The sequence below is a fragment of the Eptatretus burgeri genome, chromosome 17, assembly GCF_056783735.1.
Source record: "Eptatretus burgeri isolate ZD-2024b chromosome 17, Ebu_testis_v1, whole genome shotgun sequence".
Taxonomy (NCBI): Eukaryota; Metazoa; Chordata; class Myxini; order Myxiniformes; family Myxinidae; genus Eptatretus; species Eptatretus burgeri.
The window spans coordinates 22,785,934-22,801,889 of NC_140977.1; the positions used below are offsets into that span (position 1 = coordinate 22,785,934).

Below are 15,956 nucleotides of genomic sequence, written 5' to 3' on the forward strand. Positions count from 1 at the left end.
CATCACCCCTGCCGAAGGGGAACTGAGGTTACATTTTCAGCCTCGTCTGTTTGTTACTTGGTGAAAGTATCTCGCCAGCTCTGTTTGTCTGTCACACGATTTTTGTCCACAGTTTTGAAGCGATCGTTCCGACGTTTTTTTGTGTATGTTGGTGACCGGCCAAGGACAACAAAGTGCATTCCGCCGGTTGCATCGTCTTTCTGGAAACGTGGCTGTGCCGCTGATGCAGTGCCCCTGTTACCAATAAGCTGGTACTCATTTTGCTGACCTCAGAAGGATGACAGGCCGACTCAAGCCATCCGGTGTTATTTCAGTGGCACAAGAGGGGCTTCAGCTCAAGACCGTAATATCTCAAGCTCGCCAACTTAACTGTTAAGCCAACACGAGACTTGCAATATATGGTGAATTTAAATTGATGAATTTAAGCTCCATCCAGCAGACAGATTTCCTATTACTTATGAAATCGAAAGATTTCGTAAGTATATTGATGACTTCCATCCTCTGTTTGTGTGTTTATGTGTTTGTGTGCTTGTTTGTAGGCACGATAACTCGAGAACGGAAGAAGCTACCAATGTCAAATTACACCACGTGATTCAGGAGGGTGATGGCTAGCGCTGATTAGATTTTGGTCAAAATCGGTCAAAGGTCAAGGTCACAGTGAGGTCAAACATTCGATTTTTGATGGTTTGGTACAGAATAATCGTAGAAACTTCTGGTTTGCGTCGCTACCTTCTCTTGAGACAGCTTTTATTAGACAAGGTCAGAGGTCAAGTTGACGATTTCGTAAATACCAGTCTATGACTGCTTGTTTATTTATTTCCCAGCCCCGATAGTGGATGATATGCTACAACAGTTTGATTACCTCCACCACCGAAGATGGAAGGAGGTTATGTTTTCATCCCTGCTTGTCTATTTGTTTGTAAGATATCTCAAGAAGTTGTGGACGGATTTGGATGAAATTTGGTGTGCCGGTTCGGTGCGTGACAAGGACGAACCGATTAGATTTTGGAGAAGATCCGGATCTGGCTACTGGAATTTTAAAAAGCGATTCTTAACCATTGAGGGACGCATCTCAACCGATACATAGCATGATATCTCAAAACGTTGTGGATGGATTCGGACGAAATCCGATGGACACTTTAGGTGTGTGACAAGGAAGAACTGGTGGTGGTCGTATGGCAGCTTAGCTGCCGGGGTAGCTATCATTACTTGAAGCACGACTGTGTCGCTGATGCAGTGCCCCTCTACCAGTGCACACACTGGAACTGGTACTCATTTCGGAAGGATGACAGGCTGAGTCAATCCCGCTGCTGTATTAATTCAGCGGAAGACGGGGCTTGAACTCAGGACCCTCGGATCCCAAGGCGCCACCCGAACCACTGAGCCAACACCAGGCTTCAAGGAAGAATTGATTCGATTTTACTTCAGGTACGAATCCAGATCCGGCCCGTCCGTGGGATTTAAAACGTACGTCAGGTCAGGTATTCTCTCTCCCTCGCGCCCTTGTTGTTGCTGTCATCATCATTGAAGGATTATGGAAACTGCTGGTAATCACGTCTCCTGAGGGCAGGTTATATTTAACCAATTTCACCGATCGCTTGTCCGGGTGACGGGACAATACCCACTCCCCATGATCATTTCTAAACATTGTTAAAGAAATCATCATCATCTTCATCTTTCGTAAAAGGTGAATGAATGAAATTGCGAATCGCCATTTTTTTTTTTAAACGAACCATCATCCTACCTGCAAATTCGAATGTTCGAAGTGCACCTCAGTCCTCTCGGCGCTGCGATCTCGGCAGTCGAGTTGAATTAAGTGGGAGAAAAAAACAAGCTTCAAAAAAACGGCACACAAAGTCACGTGATCCATTGTCCCACCCACCGCTGGAAAAAACAAAACGTCGAAAGGACCAAATCCCACAGTGTATTCCGGAGAGTGTAGACGGTGGTCCGGGAATCTGCGGTCGGGGGTGTAGTTATTTGTCTTGCTCTGGTTCATTTGTCTGGTTGGGGACATCGTCTTAAATTATATCGACCGTATTATTGTGGAATCCTTTGTTTTTGGGATATTGTAATTTATTTCCCATTCACTGAGGTTTGACGCGTGTTTTATGATCGCCCCCAAGTTGTAATTTGATGACGCTCAGAGTGATGACGTATGCGGAAGAGTTGTTGTTGTTGTTGTTGTTGTTGCAGATTTTTTTTGTCGTTTTCTTTACTTTCCCTCTTCTGAATTTTCGCTCTTTTCTATTACCTACGGTATATCTCCATTTAACCCAGAATAAATTGTAACCCTGAGACTTCATTCTGATTTTCGAATTATATTTCTCCGGATACACAACGCCATTTTGTTTCCATCGAGCGCGGCCGACCCCACTCTGCGCCCATTATTACTTAACGATTTATTTTCGCCATTTTGTTTCCATCGAGCGCGGCCGACCCCACTCTGCGCCCATTATTACTAAACGATTTATTTTCGCCATTTTGTTTCCATCGAGCGCGGCCGACCCCACTCTGCGTCCATTATTACTAAACGATTTATTTTCGCCATTTTGTTTCCATCGAGCGCGGCCGACCCCACTCTGCGCCCATTATTACTAAACGATTTATTTTCGCCATTTTGTTTCCATCGAGCGCGGCCGACCCCACTCTGCGCCCATTATTACTTAATGATATATTTTCGTTCTTCCTTCTCCGACTGGAGGGAAGTGTAGTGGAAACACACAGGTAGTGACAACACAGACATTTGAGATAATTGGAAGGAAAGTGAAAAGGCATAAATGGAGGGAGAGCAGAGAATTAGAAAAGATAACAATTGTGAATGGATAATAAAAACTGAAAGCAGGTCCTTGGATTGGCAACTTGGCAAGGGTTCACACTGGGTGGTTTGCCATTGGCTTCCCAGCATTTATTTCGGGCAAGAATTTGGAAAGGATTGCCGGTGATAGCTCACCTTCCTCCTCTTAGTGTTGTCTGTTCGTAATTTTATGCTGCACTTCTGGATATAAGCACCAAACTTGGCAAGTGGTTAGATATGATCATAATAAATAAATCTAGAAGGGGAGCCAATCGAAAAAATGCCTTATTTTTAAATTAATCTCACCGTAAATTATGGGTGGGGTTCTCTCCTTTTGGTGGTGGAGGAATGGGGGCACACACCCTGAAAATGCTTCAGATTTCAATAGAGGAAGCGCACTTTCTCGAAGAAAATGAAGGTCAAAAGTTTGTTTTTCGGCGGGATTTGAATGCAATCAAATGATTTCGATTCGATATTGATCCTGTTATGGAGGAAGATTCATCACAGGTGAGTGATTTTATCTGTTGGACGAAAAAAAGTGATTATTTGAGAGCTTTTAGCCTAAATATGGAAAATTCATGCACGTTCATTTTCGATCCGTACACACGACACAGCACAGTCGTCCGATGCGATGTCAGTGGCATTTTTTGATTGGGGACTGCTGTGGATGATGGTGGTTGAGAATGGGGGACTGCGGTGGATGATGGTGGTTGAGAATGGGGGACTGCGGTGGATGATGGTGGTTGAGAATGGGGGACTGCTGTGGATGATGGTGGTTGAGAATGGGGGACTGTGGTGGATGATGGTGGTTGGCTGGGGGACTGCGGTGAATGATGGTGTTGGGTGGGGGACTGCGGTGGATGATGGTGGTTGAGAATGGGGGACTGCGGTGGATGATGGTGGTTGAGAATGGGGGACTGCGGTGGATGATGGTGGTTGAGAATGGGGGACTGCTGTGGATGATGGTGGTTGAGAATGGGGGACTGTGGTGGATGATGGTGGTTGGCTGGGGGACTGCGGTGGATGATGGTGGTTGGCTGGGGGACTGTGGTGAATGATGGTGGTTGGGTGGGGGTCTGCGGTGGATGATGGTGGTTGGCTGGGGGACTGTGGTGAATGATGGTGGTTGGCTGGGGGACTGCTGTGGATGATGGTGGTTGGCTGGGGGACTGTGGTGAATGATGGTGGTTGGGTGGGGGTCTGCGGTGGATGATGGTGGTTGGCTGGGGGACTGCGGTGAATGATGGTGGTTGGGTGGGGGACTGCGGTGGATGATGGTCGTTGGCTGGGGGACTGTGGTGAATGATGGTGTTGGGTGGGGGACTGCGGTGGATGATGGTGGTTGGCTGGGGGACTGCGGTGGATGATGGTGGTTGGCTGGGGACTGCGGTGGATGATGGTGGTTGGCTGGGGGACTGCTGTGGATGATGGTGGTTGAGAATGGGGGACTGTGGTGAATGATGGTGTTGGGTGGGGGACTGCGGTGGATGATGGTGGTTGGGTGGGGGACTGCAGTGGATGATGGTGGTTGGCTGGGGGACTGCTGTGGATGATGGTGGTTGGCTGGGGGACTGTGGTGAATGATGGTGGTTGGCTGGGGGACTGCGGTGGATGATGGAGGTTGGCTGGGGGACTGTGGAGTATGATGGTGGTTGGCTGGGGGACTGTGGTGGATGATGGTGGTTGGCTGGGGGACTGTGGTGAATGATGGTGGTGGGGTGGGGGGCTGCGGTGGATGATGGTGGCTGGTAGGGGGGCTGTGGTGAATGATGGTGGTTGGGTGGGGCACTGCGGTGGATGATGGTGGTTGGCTGGGGGACTGCGGTGAATGATGGTGGTTGGGTGGGGGACTGCTGTGGATGATGGTGGTTGGCTGGGGGACTGCTGTGAATGATGGTGGTTGGCTGGGGGACTGCGGTGAATGATGGTGGTTGGCTGGGGGACTGCTGTGGATGATGGTGGTTGGCTGGGGGACTGTGGTGAATGATGGTGTTGGCTGGGGGACTGCGGTGGATGATGGTGGTTGGCTGGGGGACAGGTGGATGGTGGTCGTCAGTGCGGGACTAGGGTAGTTGATGGTAGTCAGTTGAAGATTGGGCTCTTTGATAAGCTTTAGAATGAACATAGTACATATTGTGTAGTACATGACATGTCTACCATATTGTGTTTGGGCTATGGACTGAAGAAATTACTTATTACACTTCCAGATTCCGAGTCTCGTCGCTGACATACAATGGAAGAAGTGCATCATCTGCCAGCGGAAAACGTCTGCGTCTCCCAAATGCCCCACAAAGGACTAACAAGGTCTAGAGGCTTCGAAGAAAACCTACGTGAATTTCCTCCAAAATGTTGGTGAGTTCAGGAAACTGCAATGCTTGCCCTGCAACGTTAGATTCGACCGAGATGATCTGTCTGCTTTCCTCGAGAATGGAGCATCGTGGCACAGGACGTGCTGCCTCAAGTTCAACAACACCAAGCTGGACAGGGAACGAAACATGCCGCACAAGAGACCAGCGACATGGTGTGTAACTGGTGATCCAGAACAAAGCAGGCCTAAATGCCAGCGCATTGCAACAGATGTCTGCTCTTTCTGGTTGAATGGTGGAACACCGAGTAATTTCAGTACGATGGAGGTGGACAGGAGAGTGAGAATGATCACCGCTGAGTTAGCAGATGATAGTTTTCTCAGCAGACTGTCCGGAGGAGGGGATTTAATAGCAATGGATGGGTGTGTGTGTGTAGAACTGAGTGTCGACACTGCAAATGCGGGAAAGCCTCGGTGAAGTGCACGCCACTGTGTGCCAAATTTCCTTGTACAAAGTAGTGAGTGAGTCAGTTTCTCCAATTCCGTTCTTGTCATAGATCCCAGAGCCTCTAAATGTACAGTGAATATTGTATATTAGGCTTATCTCAGGGAAATTTTCAAATCCTATTTAAAATCGGTGTATTAATTTGGACCAGTTTGGAGGGATGATTTTTGACTTTTTGTCTCATTCAATGATAGTAAGTCTCATTCATTCGAAGTCTACCGTTTTGGGCGCATACTTTTGTGTATGGGCTTGAAAATGTGTTTGACCTCGTTTTTGGACACATTTTCTATTTGGAATTTCCATTAAAAATATTTTGTGGCGATTTTCCGGAAAAGGTATCCTACATATCACAAAGGAACCTGTTTTATATGGAAGGATTTACTCAAAATGAGTAAATTCCGAGTGAACGAAAAATGTTCCGTTAGTGTGTTAAACAAAAATTAGTTTACTATCCCGCCCCCCAGAGGGAGGGAGCGGGATATTGTAATGTCCGGTTTGTTTGTCTGTTTGTTTGTCTGTCTCTCTGTTAGCAACTTTATGGTAAAATGGCTTTCGCAAACACTATCAAATTTAATCCACAGGTGGGCAATGAACCTTGGATGACCCTTCAACTTTTGGGTCCAATTCAATCAAAGGTCAAGGTCAAGGTCAAGAAAAGATCAAAATCGTTTTTGGCTCATAACTTCGTCAAAAATGATCTGATTTACTTCAAACTAAGCTTATAGTGAACCTTATTCTATTTGTCACTTATAATCCTACCCATTCCTATAGTGAAAAAAGCATATTTGTGAAGATCGGTAGGGTCCGAAGTTTTGGGGGTCATGGCCATCGGTCAAAATTACAAATTTTCCATTATAAATCAAAAAAGGTTCGGAATACGTGTGTTTACTATGGAAGACTTATATCAAGTCTTTTATTGGCTTTCATTTGACACCATGACCTTTGACCTTACGTGGCCTTGAAAGGTCAAAATCATTTTACGGTCATAACTTCGTCAAAAATGGTTTAATTGACTTCAAACTCTGACTAAAATATTCCTTATTCTATTCCTTATAATCAACATTCAGGTTAAGGATGTATCAAATTTAAATTTGATCCCCAAAATAACTTTATGCCTTAAATGGGCGGGATTTGTTGTGCCTGGCACCACTTGTTTCATGTTATTTTTTTATGGTAATAAGAGAATACAAAGGAAAAAAAAAATGAAAAAAAATAGGAAAATAAAAAAGTGATTTCCCGAGTGATGATGTGATCCAGACTCATAAATTTTACTGATTTTAAAAGGCCATTAGTGGATGAGTAGTAAACCGCATGTACCCATGGGGCAGTGTGGTTATGGACAATTTAAACTGTGGAAGGATTTCATAGGAATTTACTCAATGCAATATAATAGCATTTCAATTAAATTACTTCTTGTGGATACAGTACACAAATTACTGTAAATTTCCCATATATATATATATATATATATATATATATATATATATATATATATATATATATATATATCAACTGATTTTCAAATTTTTGGTGCCTATTTACGTGGAAAGACATGTTCTGTAAAGCTACTATAATTTCTCCATTATATCGTTCAGTCGGATTTTGAATGTTGCCTCACGTCCTGATATGGCGAATTTGGTGGACATCTTGGAAAATGGTGGCCAGGGGTCATCTGAGGTCAGTTTCAGTGTCATATTCGGAATCCTCGAGCTCGATTTAGTGGGGTTTGACCTAATCAGAAATATGATTTTCATTCATTTGTGCGAGTTACGATGGTTCGAAAGTGTTTAGTGGCCATCTTGGAAAATGGCATTTTTTCAATTGGCTCCACTTCTCGATTTATTTATTATCATCATATCTCACCACCTGCCAAGTTTGGTGCTTATATCCAGAAGTTTCATAATATTATGTTAATAGCGATCTACCGGACCTCAGTATAATAGTTTAAAAATTGACATTACTAATTCCGTGCTTGATAATTTTTGATTTTTTATCATATAAATAAAGGCAGTGGTCATGCTGAAATCAATGGCTTGAATATGTTTTTCCATCTGAATTATTGTAATGCTTGATAAATAAAGTAAATTAATTTTAATTATGTTACTGTTACTTTGTAAATAACATAGATGATGAAATATGAAATTCCAAGAGTATTTAAAGAGAATTATAATCAGAGCAGTCTAACTTAATGTTAATCAATATTTAACCACAAACTATTTTTCTTTCTATCACTACAGATATGTGACACCTCCACGAGATCATGGATGCATTCTTTATCTTGAAGAGATCCACCCCAGTTTCCCTCAATCTGTGCATAATATGTGAAGAAGAGAGACGAGACATCCTGTACGAGGCGTCAGAAAAAGGCCTGGGAACATTATCAAAGATTACGCACGAATGACAAAAGTTACGAGATGTCAAGTACAAGGATAAGGTTCATGGACTCTTGGAGGTCCTCAATGAAGACTCCAAAAAGGAGATCCATTGGCACAAAACGTGCTATGCTACATACACAAGCAAAAAAAAGACTTCGTAGACTTAAGAATGCATCCTTGAAAGAGAGTGGTCCCTATTCTTCTTCTGACTCTCCATCAACATCAAGACCAGCAGAATCCCAGCCTTCCTGCCCAAATTGATGTAGTAGCGTGCAGCCCACCAATTGGGAATTATGCTTGATCTACCAACAGAAAAAGGCCAAGCAGAAGTTAATTTCCATAACAACCTTTAACAAGAGCCAATAAATATTGGAAGCTGCAAAGTTTGACCAAGAAATGAGTGTTCGTGTTGCAGTTGTCAGTGACCTTATTGCAGCAGAAGGAAAGTATCATCTCTCCTGCTATGTTCAGTTTATCAGGACATCCCAAACCAAAGAGAACTCTCAGCATACAGATATTGCGATGATTTGGCTATGCAATGAGCTGCAGTACTCTGCTGGCCATGGCCATATATTAGAGCTAAGGGAAGTGTGGAACCGGTATCGTACCATTGTCAAAGAATCCAATTTGGATATTCCACCCTCATTTACCAGTCGAATGGACACATTCAAGGATAAGTTGGCTCCTCAGATTTCAGGATTATACGAGGTAATTGTACTCCATGACAATGCACCGAGTGAGCGACGTTCTGTTCTGGCTCCGCTGAAGTTTGGCCACATACCCGTTTCAAAGATGACACAAACAGATGAAGAAGCAGCAGCTACACTCACCATTCCTACCTACCAACCACAAGAAGAAGATGAGTTCCTGTCCATGATCCACGTTGCCCTCAAGCTTAGAAGTGACATCCTTTCACCCCTAGCTTACGAAGGGGTTAATGTCAGTGAAGAGGAAGCTACTAAATGTGTACCAGATAGTTTGTACATGTTTCTTAACCTAATGATAGGTGGCCAGTGTCTCCTGGAACAAGATGCTGATGAGGATAGCAGTGATGGTAAAGACGATTCCGTAAGATGCTGTCGTATACTTAGACTCGCACAGGATTTGATCTATACAGTTAGTGGTGACAGTCACTTGACTCCAAAACGTATTGGATTGGGCATCACTCTGCACCAATCAACTCGTTCAAAGTCCTGCTAAGCTGCAGGTTCGTGTTCCGATTCGTATTCTCCATTGTTGAAAATATGTAATTAAAATGAAATTGAGTCGTGACTTGATTATGGAGTGACGTCTGTAGACAGACAGACAAAGCTTGAAACAAAGTGAACCAATTGCTTAACCGCCCTTTTCACTTCGCATGCACGGGTTAATCCTTGATATGTAACCTGGGGTTTTGAGGACCCCAAGCCCAACAAAATTTGACTTGCATCCATACTTCCCAGTACCCGGTGTCCATGTCATCTCCCCTACCTTCAGTGCATGTTCAGGTGTGAGAGAAGGAGGGTGTGTCACTTTTGGCTCCTGCTTTGTTTGTGTGCTATACAGGTCCAATGGGTCCAATTGGGTCCATTGAACCCCAGGTTACCTGTGATGAACTTATTTACACATGTTGGATGAAATGTTACCGGTGTTTTTCAGGCATTTCGTTGAAAATAATAGCAAAACTGTGTTTGTTGTTGGTTGTTCACAGTGAGACTACATTCTAATTATTAGTGGACCATTGAATAGTTGTGTAGTGCTAATTGTTACATTTCTTTATTTTAGAATATATGTTACGAGTAAAGGTACCTGGCGTTGCTGGGAAAAGCCGGGTCCCTCCTTCCACCGCTTAACCTCCCTCCTCCCACGCCCCCTCCCTCCAGACTCCCACCCCACCCTTTCCTTTTCCTCATCCCATCCCCATTCTCCCTCCAGACTCCCACCCCGCCCCTTCCTTTCCCTCATCCCAACCCCGTCCTCCCTTCGGACTCTCACCCCACCCCTCCCTCCAGACTCCCACCCCACCCCCTCCCTCCGGACTCCCACCCCACCCCCTCCCTCCGGACTCCCACCCCACCCCCTCCCTCCGGACTCTCACCCCACCCCTTCCCTCATCCCACCCCTCTCCTCCCTCCGGACTCCCACCCCATCCCCTTTCCTCCGGACTCCCACCCACCCCTCCCTCCACATTCCCACCCCATCCCCTTTCCTCCAGCCTCCCACCTCACACCTTCCTTTCCCTCATCCCACCCCTCTCCTCCTTCCGGACTCCCACCCACCCCTCCCTCCACATTCCCACCCACCCCTTTCCTCCGGACTCCCACCTCACACCTTCCTCCCCTCCCTCCCACATCATCCTTCTCCATCCTCCTCCAGTATTGGGAAATCTGAATGGGCATTTCAAGTCTCATCGCAACAAACAACCTTCCTTCCCACTGCCCACTTCCCACTGACTTTCAAGGCTTGTTCTGGACCTGCTCATAAGATCGAAAGGCTTTAGGCTGGCAGCCCACATAGTGTACCATGCATCCCCCCCACACAACAAATTTCCACTAAATGTTTTTTTAAGCTTTGGGGTGTACTCAACCCCATATCAAGTGGTAACAGTAAAATAATTCATTCCCACTTTGATTTTTCAGACTATTTCTCACAACACCCTATATGTCCGTATTTTTCTTTAAAATGACATCCGCGAATGACTAAAATGTTCACAGTTTCTTCAAGTCACTGTAATCATATATATGAGCCCAAATGGCCTTGTAATATCCCAAATGAAAGCCCATTATCTTAAAAAACAGGAATAACCATTTCATTGTTCTGTCACTTTTATTGTTGCACAAGTAAACTTCAATTAACGTATCTACTCTGTCGCTGCTACAAAATCCGGATGAACTCTTTAAAATTCTCAAATTGTGCTTGTTTTATTGTTAAAATGCCCAACATCCACAGGTAGATGTTTCTATCCCTCTCATATATATATATATATATTTTTTTTTTACAGCTAAGCTGTTATCACTGCAATATCCAGCACAACATCAGATGCATTAAGAACATTGTGTATCATTCATGTTATATAATATCAGATAACGACCCGTCTTGCTAATATTAACAAATAAAAATATTAATAAACAAACGAGTGCAAGTACACACACATGCCTAAGTTCGTGGGTAGATCATGAGTTCACACATCTATGCTCTCCCCTCCCACATACACACACCTACACGCAAACACCCAAACACACAAGATTGGCAAGATCATCATTCTGTGTCATCACAGCTGTCACTAGTAAGGGCCCTGTCACACCTTGACGTTTTAACCAGCAATGGCAACATATAAAAATGGATGTAAAACGTTGGCGTACGCTGAAATTTTGATGTTTTTTTTAAAGTTTTGGGCGTATTCATAACGAGTTGGTCGTATGCATAACATATTAGTAACGGGCACAGAACGTTTCGTTGTGTTATTGATAACTTTTACCAACAAATGCTTAGCCTGTTGTCGGCGTTCACAACCTATGCCCAACGATAGTTTAACTTACGCATAGCGCGCTAAACGTATCGCCGGTGAACTCGTGGCGTAGCTTGTTAAGAACCTGCCAGACGCCGATTTAAATCATAACCACCTGAGAATTTGAACTGTCAACATCGCAGTCACACCTTGACGATTTTGCCAGCGTATGCCGACCTATGAAAAATGTGTCTAAAACGCTAGGCGCATGTCAAATACGGTATAGGTAAGTTGTGTACATGTTAAGAGTAGGCTGGAAAACAATGAAGTACGCTGTCATATTACATGGTACGTGTAATACGTCGTGAAATTTCAAGCATGCTGAAAATTTTACGACGTACTCAGCGTATGGCTAACACGTTCTGCATGTGTTGTCATATGTTCCTGGCACGCTCCGCAATCGTTTACACACGATGGACACACGTTACTTGTAGGTTACTCATAAGTCGAAACACGTCAAGGTAATATTTAACATACCCGCAACCTAATTTTCAACCAATGGGTAACGTCCTTTTAACCTATGAGTAGCGTGCTATGAACCTATGTTTAATGTGCTTGAAACCTATGAGTAACGTGCATTGAACCTATTTGTAACTTGCCTTGAACCAATGACTAGCGTGCTATGAACCTATGAGTAACGTGCATTTAACCTATGTGAAGCATGCTTTGAACCTAAGTATAACGTGCTTCTAACCTTTGAGTAACATGCTATGATCCTATGTGTAACGCATCTCAAACGCACATTGTCGTATGTAGAAGAATTAGATTGACGTCTTCCGGACGACCACAGCACTTACTGAATGTGTTTCTAACTTACATCTACCGTGTAATGGCGTATTGGCAGCGTTTAGGGGAATTGGTATATACAAATGGGCTTCACAAGAGGAACCCATCATTGTTCCAGACTCCATGTTGAGTAGATGTCAATGCCAGTAGTATCAGTAGTAGTAATACTATTAGCAGTAGTTGGTGTGCGTGACAGTAGTAATAGTCGTAGTAGTTGTAATAGTAGCATTGGTAGTCGTAGTATGTCTATGTCAGTAGTAGTATGTGAGCGTGATGGGGAGGGTGTGGGTGATGATGGATCCTCTTATCGTCCACAAATAGGAGACTACTTTGCACCATTGTTCGATGTTCTTTTCGGCTAATTTTTTTTTCTCATTCCCACGATGAAATATTTCTTTGTTTTACGTTTTTAAAGTATTAAAAACGACTTTGACAAATACATAATGTACTAGTAATGAACACAGAACGCTTCGATAACTTATAGATAAGTTACACCAACGATTGTTTATCGTGTTTTAGTCTTCCACAACCTATGCCCAATGATAGTCTAGCGTATGCATAGCGTAATAATTCCCAAGCACGTTATTCATAGGTTATACATAAGTCACGGGTACCCTAAACATTACTTTGATGTGTTTCGACGTATCAGGAACTTTCAAGTAGCGTGTTGCGAAGTGTGAACAACGTTCGTGTAGCGTGCTTACAAAACGTTACTCAAAGGTTAGAAATATGTTTCGGGTATGCGAATGTTACCTCTACGTGTTTCGACTTATGAGTAACATACAATTAACGTGTGTCAACGATCGCACAACGTGCCTACAACTTATGGCCAGCATAGCGGAATGTGTGAGCCAAACGCCGAGTACGTCGTAAAATTTCAAGCATGCAAAATTTTTTGGACAAACAAAAAGTATAACGTTTTAAACCAGCGTAATATGACCTATGGTAGTGTTTTTCAGCGTGCACCCAACATACACAAAATGTACCAATAACGTATTCGACGTGTGCCAGCGTTTTAGACAAATTTTTCATAAATTGGCATATGCTGGCTAATTCGTCAAGGTGTGACAGCCCTTTAACATCCAGGTCTGACTCTTCCTCATCTGTATCCTCAGCAGATATGTCCTGGAGATTTTGCGGTTGTCATTCTCCCTCATACCAAAGTGGCTGGAGACCCTATTTCATCATCACCGATCCATGACCTTGATGAGCTGGAGAAAGCATTGGTCTTGCGACATTTGCCCGTTTCCAAATAGCTATTTGGTAATTCGCCCTCAATATGTGTTGCTTGAGGCTCCTTCGACATGGTGGCATTGTAATCATGTCGACACTGCTTGGAGTGGATCTTCCTTCCTTCGTGCACAACTTGTTCATCTTGGTCAATCTGAGATCATCAACTTTTGTAGTTCTGGTGTTGGCTCCATACATCGCACATGCGATTATCATACGATGCATACGAATCATAGTCCATGATCCCTTAACTCTAGTTGCCTTTTTTCCTTCGGATTCGCAGAATATGCAATCTGGCTTGAAAATAATATGATCTTTTTCAGTGGAAGTTCTACGTGTGGGTCTCTGTCCTGGTGTGGATTCTGTTGATGTGGACGATGATTGTCCAAGCCGATCTAGGTTTCCAATGAACCGTTTGTAGCAGCTCCAATGATACCCATGATGTGTCGCGATGTCATCTGGGATCAGATTACACTGTTCCTGCATACAATAACTGGACGTTACTGGTTCTGCTAGTCTGCGCTCCTTGATGTCACGAATTTTGATTGAGCAGTTTTGTCATCATTGAAGAACTTGAATGTGCCGTGAGAGTTGCCAACAAAATGGACTACACAACATGGCTGAGTCTTTTCACGTGCTTTCTCCTTTTTCCTCTTCGCAGGAGGCTCCGCGTTCTGTCCAGTATCATTCATGATGATGCTTTTTGTTCACCAGATCTCTGAAAATATATAAAAAATATATTACATTGAGTAAGTATTTAATATGCAATAATTATGCATAGTATAAAATGGAACAGATTACCATCAAAATTTGCTTAAATATCACTTAAATAATTACATCTGGGAAAGAAACTTAAATAAAAGTAAAATTTGAACTTATCCACTGGTCCTGCGGTCTGGACCTGGACTTCTGTATTCACTATCTGCAATACTAAATCTCCACAACAAACATTAATAACTTCATTCATCAGTGAATTATTGTAACAACGTCGAATACCATGAAAAAACTCAAACTTAATGCATTAAACAAACGAATTCCCAAATTCACACAGACTTTGCAGCAGGAAAGGGTTATTGATTACAATGACATTTGATTTGCGCAACAATAAAAGTGACACAACAATGATATGATTATTCATTTTTTTTTTAAGATAATGGGCTTTCATTTGGTATATTACAAGGCCATTTGGGCCCATATATATGATTACAGTGACTTAAGAAACTGTGAACATTTTAGTCATTCTCAGATGTCATTTTAAAGAAAAATACGGACATATTGGGTGCTGTGAGAAATAGTCTGAAAAATCATAGTGGGAATGAGTTATTTTACTGTTACCACTTGATATGGGGTTGAGTACACCCCAAGGCTTAAAAAACAGTGAAAATTTGTTGTGGGGGGGGGGATGCATGGTACACTATGGAAATTTGTTGTGGGGGGGATGCATGGTACGCTATGTGGGCTGCCGGCCGACTTGTGATCGAAAGAGCATTGTGGAGGAAGATTAGACCGTGGGCTGAACAAACAAAATGTGTCTAGCTTTTTTACTTTCGTGACCCATCTCTAATATCTAGCTGAAATTTTGCATTTATTTAGTTAAAAAATCATAACTCGTCAGTGCAAAAAGTTGCATATCAATTAGCTATACTAATTAGCAAAAACTCTAGCACCATCTTATGTCCATTATTATATAGCTGTGCATAACTGAATCTTCTTCTTCTTCTTTCGGCTGCTCCTGTTAGGGGTCGCCACAGCGGATCATCCGTGTGATCCGCATAGTGATTTGGCACAGGTTTTACGCCGGATGCCCTTCCTGACGCAACCCTGGTCGCCTCTTACGACACAGGGATATGGTACACCTATTTTAACCGGGGTATACACCGGCCCAGTATACTGGTACTCATTTCGCCGACCTCGGAAGGATGACAGGCTGAGTCAACCCCCTGGTGTATTAATTCAGTGGCCCAACGGGGCTTGAACTCAGGACCTTTTGGATCCCAAGCCGCTGCCCTAACCACTGCGCCAACACCAGGCTCTGTGCATAACTGAATGGAATTTTAACTGAATGGGAATTTTAAATTTTAAGTATGTAGTCGATGTAGAGATGGGAAAACTGTCCAGGAGTGTGGGACGTGGGTGATCGAGGTCCTACACACACACACACACACACACACACACACACACACACACACACACACACACACACACACACACACACACACACACACACACACACACACACACACACACACACACACACACACACACACACACACACACACTTATAAAGTAAGGAAACGATACAATAATAAAAAAAATTCCCAGAAGATGGCCAATCTAAGTTTAATATCCAACTGAGTGATTTAAAATTAAAAAAACAAAATGTTCGTGAACTGAAATTAATGATCAAAAGAGTTATCAAAGCTCTTATTAAAAAAATGAATTATAGAAGTTGCTATATTACATTGCGTACG

The 15,956-nt window shown here is 43.3% G+C and overlaps 1 protein-coding gene and 1 pseudogene across 4 annotated transcripts in view; one reads left to right on the forward strand and one right to left on the reverse strand.

Annotated features, from left to right (window-relative positions):
* Positions 1-1,952, reverse strand: part of ASRGL1 (asparaginase and isoaspartyl peptidase 1) — a 51,866-nt gene extending 49,914 nt beyond the window's left edge. The window contains exon 1 of one of the 3 annotated variants that reach the window (XM_085862481.1): positions 1,745-1,933. Coding sequence is in view for 1 of the 3 variants with exons in the window: in XM_085862479.1 (XP_085718605.1) it covers positions 1,745-1,870 (126 nt within the window). In the remaining 2 variants the exon portion in view is untranslated. Of the gene's footprint in view, positions 1-1,744 lie in introns of all 3 variants that reach the window. The other 2 variants (XM_085862480.1, XM_085862479.1) reach the window with 2 other exon arrangements.
* LOC147009542 (uncharacterized) overlaps positions 1-15,715 on the forward strand; it is an 85,271-nt pseudogene extending 69,556 nt beyond the window's left edge. Inside the window, exon 2 of the transcript XR_015052941.1 lies at positions 7,845-15,715. The product of XR_015052941.1 is annotated as an uncharacterized LOC147009542 (transcript). The remainder of the gene's footprint in view (positions 1-7,844) is intronic.
* Positions 15,716-15,956: the final 241 nt, after the last annotated feature.